Source organism: Brugia malayi (assembly GCF_000002995.4).
Source record: "Brugia malayi strain FR3 genome assembly, contig: Bm_v4_Chr4_scaffold_001, whole genome shotgun sequence".
NCBI lineage: Eukaryota > Metazoa > Nematoda > Chromadorea > Rhabditida > Onchocercidae > Brugia > Brugia malayi.
Window position 1 is genome coordinate 9,230,105 of NW_025062478.1, and position 10,244 is coordinate 9,240,348.

The window sequence follows — 10,244 nt, forward strand, 5'->3', positions numbered from 1 at the left end:
ACATGCACACATACACACACACACACACACATGCACACATACATAAACACATACACACACACACACACACACACACACACATGCACACATACATACACACACACAGAGACATTTATTATACTTGCGTATTTTTTTGCACTCTTTCAAGGCCGTCTAATTTTTTTAATTTTAGGCCCTCAGGGTTTTAATGATTTCAAACAAAAGAAACAGAAGAGTTAAGGAAGGAAACAAAGGCGTGCACAAAAAATGTACCAGCATAGTGATACAATGTAATGAATTTGATGGTGGACGATTTGGCGTTAAAAATGATTGATAATAGTAATGAGCACAGTTAGGGAAAACAATTTATTAATATGAAAATAAAACTTAAAGTTTAGATTCTCGCATTGCTATAGCTCGACCTGTAATCCATTCATTCTATTCCGATATTAATTTAATTACTTTAAAGCATCGTATAATTTTTTCCAGGAACTGAGTGGAATTGTACTATCTTCAAAAGATATTTATTTATGAAAGAAATGAATAACTAAGCTCAGTTCCTAAAATGTTCACAGTTTATTGTTAGAAATATCATTTCTGTCATGCTTGACTTTCTGGCTCAATTCTAATTGTGAAATGAGAGACAAAAAGATATTCTAAATATTAATGATCCATATATTCTCAAATGTGATATTTTATTCATATTTTGCTTTATTAAAATCGATTACACGTTAACATAATAGCTTTATTATTTAAATACAGATTTAATATTTTTAGAAGTTTCATCAGCAATATTCTTTCAGTTACAAATTACTTTAGAACAGATAAAATAATAATGTTTCACTCGCTGAACAGAAACCTGAAATATTGCAAAAATGATTTTAATTTATAACTTTTGAAAACATTAAGATATTTTTGTCTTATCTAAACTCAATTTTTCAATGTGTATGATAAGCACCAATTGATAAGTACTATATGAGTTACTGTTAAATGCTAATATTTCAATGTTTTGACGATTACAATGTGTTTCGATGCATTTTCAACCGCACATTTGCTGATTTTTCTGATGTATTAATACAATTTCAGTGTTATTTCATCAACATTTGTAAATTGAAACATGTTTAGCAACTATTTCTTCATCTTCTTTTCCAGTAATCTTATCAGAACTACCATATTTTGATGATGGAAGAGCTATGGCGAATAAAAACACGAATTTTATTAAAAATTTAACCTGAAATTTCCACTTTTTTCTTTTGACAAACAAACTTATTGCTGATATGCTCTTTTATCTCTGGGATTTTTTTCACTGGTTTTTTGTGGGTCATCTTGTGTTGCAGCTGTAATGTCATATACCGCCTTTCATTTCTAACTACTCATTCCTTTCATCCCTCTCTCTATTAGTTGGCGAACAGGTGGGAGGTTATTATAGTTGACAAACGGAGAACTTGATGCGCAGAAATGGAGACACGGATCGGTCGACTACGGACGACAATCTTGGATGCTCCAGAAGAATCAGGCATATCACCGCAGCATCATGCTACTACCATCGACGCAACTTCTATTACCAACACTGCGAATTCTTCGGCTATTGAAACTACCTATATCATTTACCGCTCTTGTGCTTATCATATTTCTAATATTGTATGTTCCATTTACTAGTGCTAGACATCACAAAATTCATTTTGGAAACCTGTGCAAAGAGCCTACTGATTTGGTATGTTCAACATATTATCATTGTGTTAACTAAGTTTAATCCAAATTTTGCCTAAATCTCTTAATTATTTTAACAGGCCTTTTAACTTTCAAATTAATATGTGCTTCCTCAAATTATTTCAAAATTGCATCATCAGTTTATTAAATACAAAAGTATATCATAATTGTGTTCAAACTTAACTAAATGCATTTAGAATTTTTTGAACTTGCATTTTGTAGAAGTACTAAAGTTAAAACACTTGACTAAAATTTAATTTTAAGGAATAAGCGGATGCATATTTTATTTCTACAATTTATAAATCTCATTGTCTTTAAAAATGAGCGATACAAAGAAAATAAGATCCAAATAACTTTCAAAAGCATCTGTTATAATTACATAATTACATAAATGGATAATTAATTATGTCGCAAGGTTTTTGAAGGGGAAGTGGAAGATGAAAGGTGACAGTTTAAGATGGTCATTGTTAATTATTTAACTAAAATCAAATAAACAAAGGAAAAATCATTTCAAATTTCGAACAATTTGTTCTCATTGCTAATTTCTTACGTCAAATATGGGTCAGCTGATAAAAATGAGTCTGCGCCTTGGATTATTTGAAAAAAAAGTGGATCACAAGCAGAAGCTCTTCCTATATTTGAACTTCTCTTATTTCTATTCCATCTACTTTCCTGTGACCTTTTTGTTGACACATATGTAATTACGTTTACAATCCATCGTAAGATTCTCCACAAAATTAGTTCGTCAATTTGTGAATATCGGCAAATTCACCACTTTCAAGAATGATTATTCCGAATAACTATGATTACTTTGTAAGGCCGAAGTAGTAATCAAATTTACATTGTTATCGAGAATAATTGATAATAAGACTGGATAATTCGATAAACTAAAAATTACAGCAATCATAATTGTAACTGAAATTAAAAATTAAAAATTTAGCAAACTTTGCGAATTTTTAGAATTGGAGGTTATTTCGATGGTTTGCTGAAACTTCCGAATCCGAAATTCTGGAAATTGGTGATGAAGACTGGAATCCACCAGTGCCAGAATCGAGCTTTTGTAATGCTAAACCAATAACAGGCATTAATTCTACAACAATGCAACGATCTCTATGTCCATGGCAGTGGAAGTTTGTTTCTAAATTTTAAGTTAGGTTATGAAAATATACCTTCCATGGTTTTCTTTTCTGTTCCGGAAAAATTGCTAAGCAAGAAATATGGGCAGATTGATTGCTTTTAAAATTAGCATGATGGTGAAAAATGTTATAAGCTGATTGGAAATGAAATGTTGCAAACCAATTCAACTTTTAACGAATACTTCTAATCATTCTAAAATTGAACTTTTACTTTGAAACAACGAATAAAACCTAAGTATAACTGAATGATTCTTAACAGATCATTCTTCTACTAAATTGCTTTAAAAATACTTTTAGTATTTGCTAATAACTCATTCGATTTTAAATTCAGTTCTTAATTTCATAAAAATATTCAAAAGTTTTGAGCTCTTCGGAAAATTTTATGTTATTTTTTGTTGTGGCGCTATTAAAAACTCTGAATTATTTTTATAAAATGCTTTTAGTATTTACTAATAAAGTTTTAGAGTTATATGTTTTGATCAAAATAATAGGATATCTTCTTGAACAGATGAATCTCTGAAGATGTAGAACGTCTGGGAGATGGTAATTCAACTCTCTTTGTTCACCTGTTAAATACCTATTAACCTTTCAGTGAGTCCATTCTGGGAAATAAATCATTGTTCTGAAATACTTTTTAATTTTAGATTGAATCATGATGAAAATCGTGAGCCAAAGATAATTTCTGAAGCACAATGTTTATGTCGTCGTAGTCGTGGAACCTCAGGCTCGTATTGTATGCCAATTAAAAGGCAGGTAAAGGTTATTAAAAATTATTTTTTGCAATCGTTACTCTACCTGTAAAGTTTTTGAGCAATAACTTATAAATGATAGATATTTGTAGAATAAGTAATAAACACAAGACGAATACGAATCATATTGCTACCCGGAAAAATTTGAAATTTGCGGTTTTTTTCCAGATAGCTGTATTAAAGCGGATTCGATGTGATCCAGCAACAGGCTACTACGAATACACTCGGGCACTCCAAACCGTAACTGTAGGATGTCATTCGGTACTTCCAAGAAGTCAAAAAGCCAGTCCTTTGGCAAAATTGTATAGAAAAACTAATACTATTGAAATTTAATAAATTTATATGTTTTTTTTTTTTTTTACTATTATTAGCGGTGAAGCTTATCAAAGTTGTACTTCATCGGATAGAGATTGATCTTAGCTGGCGTAATCCTAAAGGACAAAGAAGATTAAAACTAAGCTTTCATGTTCGAGTGTAAAGATGAAATTGAAAAAATATAATTTCGAAACATTCCCTAATTTCTAGATGATTTCGCAGCAATTATTTCTAGTCAAAGGAATTAGTCGTACTATGCTATTTAATATTTCACTCATATTAATCTCTTGCACTTTTTTTTCTCATTTAATAAAGATAAATGGCATGCATTTCTTGTTGATTGTAATACGTAAATGATGAAGTGGTTTTCAAACAATCTAACTTAACTCGAAATAAATCCAAGTTCACCTATCCCAAGGTGACCTAATGTTAAACCAAGTCGATTTAAAATACTAATAACCAACGGCTATTGTTAAAAGTATGTAAAATTTCCAAATGCACTTGTAAATCGTATGACAATCCACACAGAGAAAATATTTACATCTTTAAAAACATAAATTTCAGATGAATTAATCAAACGTCTGTGTTCATTTCCTGATTATTAACGATGTGTTCGTATGTACCATGAAACGAATGAATTCAAAACAAAATGTTTATTTTACATTGAAATGAGCTCATATATTTCACACAGCCAAAACGAAAAAAAAGAATCAAAAAATCTCCCTTTCCTCACAAAGTTGATGAATCTCTTACTATCAGACACACCTTCATGCTCGAGAGAAATATAACGGCAAAATTTGAACAAAAAGCTAAAATCCTAAGTTGGAGAATAAAATCTTGAGTTGCAAAACATCTGGCACGAGCACGAGAATATGGAAATAATGAAAAAAAAAATGCAAAGGTAACTAAAGGTAACCAAGAATCATAAAAATTTCTCATTTTTAAGAAAATAAGGCTGAACTTCTATTTCAAACTAGTGATTTCAAAAAACAAAAAACTATCAAAAAAACCTACTATCGGTAAAGCCCAATCAACCGGAACTGCTTGTTTTGGCAATCAGTTAAGAAAAAAACCCCTCTAAAATTTGACTTAACCAAATAATAAATTTCCTATATATTCCAGATTTTTATAGAAACATGGAAAATAACATGTCAGATTCACTATTCTAACTTAAAATTGAAGATATATTAATGACGCCCACCCAAGCACCTTATGAACCAATATGTAGCACGTGTATCAAAATAGTGTAAACAATACCAATAAATGTTTCCATATAAAATATAATCTAAATGTATGATTTACAGAAATATGTTCCATTTCATCAAGCCAGAAAACAAAAAGGTTGATGTTCAAATATGCAAATAATATGTGCATCATGTGCTCTTTGAGAATTAAAATTCAAAGACGGATTTAAGATGAGAAATTTGGGACGGGAAATAGTAACAATAAGGAGAATAGATCAACACAGCTGAAGACAGAAGCTTTAGTAGCTGAAAATATCTAACAGCATTAATTAACAAATTGACCAGCTACTGATTTTCGGTTTGCATTTGAAATTTATTGCGCATATATAGTAACTGTGCACTTTCCAAATAATGGTACTTTCTGACATTCAGCCGAAACATAACTTCTTGAGATCAAAGTTTTCGTCATAAAGTGGAAAATTATTCAATAAACAAAGATCTGATTGGATAAAAAGGTGCCAACAATATAATTTTTTCGAATTATGCAGAAAAAAGATTTTCAAAAAAGTGATAAAAACGAATATCGCATTCATTCAATAAGACGCATAATTTTCTGTAAACTGTATGAACTTCCTCTAGATTTTTTTCGGACTTATGGAAACAAATTCCTCATTTCAAAATTTCTAGCAGCCTATAAAAAACAGCAATTTCAGTTTAGATATGGTTCTAAAACAGAATGCCCTGCATCTTAATTAGAAAAATTTTACTCCGCAATTAAAAACCATTACATCAGACTCCTAAATATATCAAGCGTCCAAATCTAAAGTTAACCATATATTTTCTTATACACTGCTAGTAGTACACATCCGATCATTGCTATCATTTGTAAATAAAGTTAGCTCTTTTTCTAGATTTGACCTACCTGTCAAACATTTAAAATGAATTAGAATTAAAAAAAAAAAAAAAATAGCAATTTCATCAGTCAATATTTAAAACTCTAAAAGAATGGCAATAAGTAACTTCTCTGAAATGGACAAAGTATCCACCTTTTTCTTTCATAGTAAGATTCGCAAATGCTAGCAGTCACCCGTTCCTTGAAGACTTAATAAATCGTGTTATGCACTTTATTTCACCAACCTCCCCCTCATCAATTTTAACCAACCAAACATATGCAAAATTTTTATGAATTTTTGAACTCAGAATAAACAAACACCCAATCCTTCCCAAATTGCACGAAGCACTTATACAATCAAACAGAAAAAATTTTAGGAAAAGATTTTTGACATGTTCACATTTGCTCACAGCTAATACGACAAAGGTAGTGGAAAACATCTCAAAAAATGTCACGCAAAATATTTCTACAACCAGTGTGCACCTAATAATCAAGATAAAAAACTTCATGTGATTCCATCGACGTCATTTAACATCAACAGTTCCACAGGATTTGATTTTGTTTAGATGAAGATGTAAAACGTTGCAGCACTGTTACGTATATCTAAACTGATGAACGCATCAATCAAATCTTAATCACACACAGTTTACAAATGTTTTTATATTTCACAAAATAGCTTGTCAAGCAATAGGTAACACAAATATCTGAAATGAGTTTAACGCAAATACTTGTGAATTAGGCTTTCCAATCTACCTCTCTATTAAAAAAAATCTTTAATCACAACCTTTGAAAAAAGAAAGTTTTTGAGAAATCAAGTTCTTCCGGGTGAAGATGAAGCTGAATGAGTTTTCTCATTCTTTGCTTCACATTCCGCCAAAATACTATCAATAACTGATCGTGCCGCATGGATGCTGACACCTGCCGGACATGCCTGTGTCACTTCCCCACCTAACTCACGCATTATAAATTCTGCATCCAAATGTGATTGCTTTCCATGCTCCTCAAGAATTTCTGAAAATAAACTTCTACGAGTTTCAGATTATTAAAATGACCCAAAAAATATAATTATCTCGTGAGCCTTTCGATAAACAAAAAAAAAATATAATTATAGGTAGATGATATATTTTGCTGCTATTAACCATTCACCATCATTCTGTATGATTAATTAATACATTTAATAATCCAGCTCAAATCACTGAAATTCCATTTCATACTATATTTGCTATTATTTCATTTACTGCATTGTAATCTACAGTTCGCTACTTGTTAAAACATCAAAAGTGTTAGAAGGGCAACCAGTTTAAATAAGGCAATAAAATTCATTTTATATAAAATACAGTTCCAAAAAAGAACCCTGCACTCGTTCAAAAATCTTTTGTTTCCATCCCTCTTCTTTTTTGACTGCGTCTTGATCAACTTTTGGTGCTGCATCAAAACATACAAGTATAATAGTCATGTTATCCCGTGAGCCTTTCGATAAACAAGCATCCAGCACCTAGAAAGAAATCCACCAACATAAACTTTTAATCCTTGTAACATACCGGAGAACCTACTAAAACTTTTAACGGAACGATTTCAACCATTTATAGCTTTCAATCATTTGAACCATCTTACAGGCAAAAATTTCAACAGAAACTATAGTAAGCAGAAAGCATTAGTCGCATTGTAACACTCTTAATAAGCTATCTTTTCCAAATGATTTTAGAAAACTTTGGAGCTCCACATCAGTCCAAAAGAAAGTTAAATGAAAGACTTAACTTTAATATGGATTAGAAAAACAAAAACACTTTTTTATCAATAGCAGTATGCATCTCCCGAAATATTAAGAGATTATATCACACAGTACCATTTCCTCAAATGTGTCATAATTGATAAGTGTCCCTTTTCTCTCCCTCCTCCTCCTTGTCCCCCTTCCAAAAAAAAGAAAAAAAACCTGGTTTGCAACACTGGAGAGATCACTGGTTACAAGAAGACGCGATTCTACGAAGCTACAAATTTCGGCATTTTCCATAACATCATAAACTCCATCACATGCAAGTAACAAGAACTCATCTACTTTCTGAAATAAGTTACCTATAGTAAAGTATCTTCCATCTCTGTTCTGAAGTCTTTAATTTTGACACTCATAAAGCAAAAATAAACCAATTGAGCAAAATAAGAATGTTAAGAGAAAGAAAAAGTAAACGAAATCCTAAGAAATAAAAAAAAAAAATAGGTATGCCTCCTGCTGATGGTACAGATGTACACCAGATACGAATAACAACTTTATAGATTGCATTCCCCAAACTTTAATGAATATTATTTACTTTCTGCTAATTATACCATTAGTAGAATTAGAACTATTAGAAAAATATAGCAGCAGTTTTTGTCCTCTTCATTACCCAAATAGAGTATTCTTACCGGATCTCTTACAATCGTATAGATATCTGGTTCCGGACTGACCAACTGTTTCGTTGCATCCAAACCTGGAACAGCTTTGTATTCAAAGTCGCCAAGCGCACGAGATACTGCCAAGCTACCATTAACACGCTGGATCATCACGGAACCACCAGCATTCACGATACGATCGCGTTCTTTTGGAAGAAACGGTTTGTGATCCTCGGTACCAAACGCTGCTTGATCTTTTCGTGCCATTACAGCACGAGAATCGCCTGCATATGCATAAAAAAAATCCCTAAGAAAGCTCGGCAATATGAATATATAACTTATGAAAAATTCAACTTCTTGATTTATAATTAAGTAAACTTACGATAAGTTTAAACTAATAAAAGTTGCTTTTACAACAATACAGAGAAGGCAGCAAACAGTTTCTACTGACAATCGACGCAAAACGCTAAACTTGTCAGTGTTTATAAATGTCTAACATATAAAAAAAAAAATGTAATGAGCAAAATGTAATGAAAAATGTAAAAAATGTAATGAGGAGATAAAATAGTACATTCCATTTCATAAAACGAATACCTCCTACTACAGAAACTCTAGTTATAAATTAATATAAATTTACAGTATGCTATATAATGCCAATGTGCTGAAAAGCAAAAGCAGGGATGTTAACTGATAGGATACATTTCCTATTTACACTGTTAAATCAAGAATCTCCTGAAACCAGAAAAGCAGCAGAAAATGTTTCAAATCCATAAAGCATACCAAGATTCGCGAGAACTATATGTGACGGGGTCACAATAGCGCATATAGCAGTAGTACCGCTGCGCTCATTGTCTTCATCAGTCTCATGCCGTTCTCGTAGTTTAGCATCCAAGGTTAAAAATCCTTCTTTAATACCTTCTTCGAGAAGTGATAATGCTGCTGCATCCATTACTCCCGATGAATGGTTTAGCTTTTGCACTATCTGTATTGAAAAGTATTTAGTCCGCAACTTGCAAACTACTGAGGTAGTTTTAACTTTCTAGAGGAAAAATTCCTTCCAAAACAGAAAAACGTCACAACTATTTTTTAAGAAAAAAATACTTTTAGCTCTCAATATCTGAACTAAAAAAGGTCAAATTCCAAATTACCATTACTGAATGGTTAGAAGTACAGGTTAGAATTTTTTTTGAAAAAAGATGAGACAAAAACAAAAACCTGTGCGAACTGTGATGTAGCAAGCAATGTTTTTAGCAAATTTTCAGCCGAATGTTGAGCAGCTTTATTTCCGGCATGTCCATCAAAAACAGCATAGAACGACCAATTAAGAAATGGTGGCTCTGAAGACATTGAAATTTCGACAACATGAGCATCTTCCATATCAATACGCCAACCCTGCATCGATGCTACTGCATACCGAGTGCCCTATAAGAGAAACTGAAAAATTTTTCTCCGCTGAGGATGATATAGTGCAAAGCATAAGGCTTCAATCTTTTTAATGCACTGATGTATGTTATAAAACATCAGAAAGGTGGCTCCGAAGACATTGAAATTTCATGAGATAGAAAGAATATCTAGCACATGATGAATAATGATAATTGTCATTACAAAAAATTGTGACTAAATGTTACAAATATAAACAATATTTACTAAAAATTCTGCAAATTACAAAATCCGACTGAGTCATACCATCCTGAAATTTCTGAAATAACATATCAATCGAGATAACTTAATAAAATGAGTGAGACGAATTAAAGGGTTTCAATACTCTTATAAAATCAGAATCTTATAACATAATTAGAAAAAAAAGACTGATATTTTAAATTTCGATGAAATAAATGATCATTAAGCTTACGTGAGCCACGCCCTGGTCATTATTCTTGTCAGTTTTCGGTTTATCAAGAAAAGCACCCAT

At 31.6% G+C, this 10,244-nt stretch overlaps 3 protein-coding genes across 3 annotated transcripts; 1 reads left to right on the forward strand and 2 right to left on the reverse strand.

The window, feature by feature from the left end:
- Window positions 1-90, reverse strand: Bm861 (Uncharacterized protein; the record flags this gene model as incomplete). The annotated part of the gene is made up of 1 exon (XM_043082213.1): window positions 1-90. A coding segment is annotated over one exon (90 nt), but the record flags the coding sequence as incomplete, so codon positions are not given.
- A 1,387-nt stretch (window positions 91-1,477) lies between these two features.
- Bm3571 (uncharacterized protein) lies at window positions 1,478-3,907 on the forward strand (the record flags this gene model as incomplete). The annotated part of the gene is made up of 4 exons (XM_043082214.1): window positions 1,478-1,693; window positions 2,650-2,819; window positions 3,470-3,578; window positions 3,743-3,907. 4 exons carry the CDS (start codon window positions 1,478-1,480, stop codon window positions 3,905-3,907), a joined length of 660 nt encoding a protein of 219 aa, XP_042938148.1.
- Window positions 3,908-6,776: 2,869 nt separating this feature from the next.
- Bma-ppm-1 (Protein phosphatase 2C containing protein) lies at window positions 6,777-10,244 on the reverse strand (the record flags this gene model as incomplete). The annotated part of the gene is made up of 7 exons (XM_043082215.1): window positions 6,777-6,976; window positions 7,319-7,460; window positions 7,899-8,024; window positions 8,366-8,616; window positions 9,113-9,314; window positions 9,548-9,754; window positions 10,185-10,244. The coding sequence occupies 7 exons, from the start codon at window positions 10,242-10,244 to the stop codon at window positions 6,777-6,779; spliced, it is 1,188 nt and encodes a 395-aa protein (XP_042938149.1).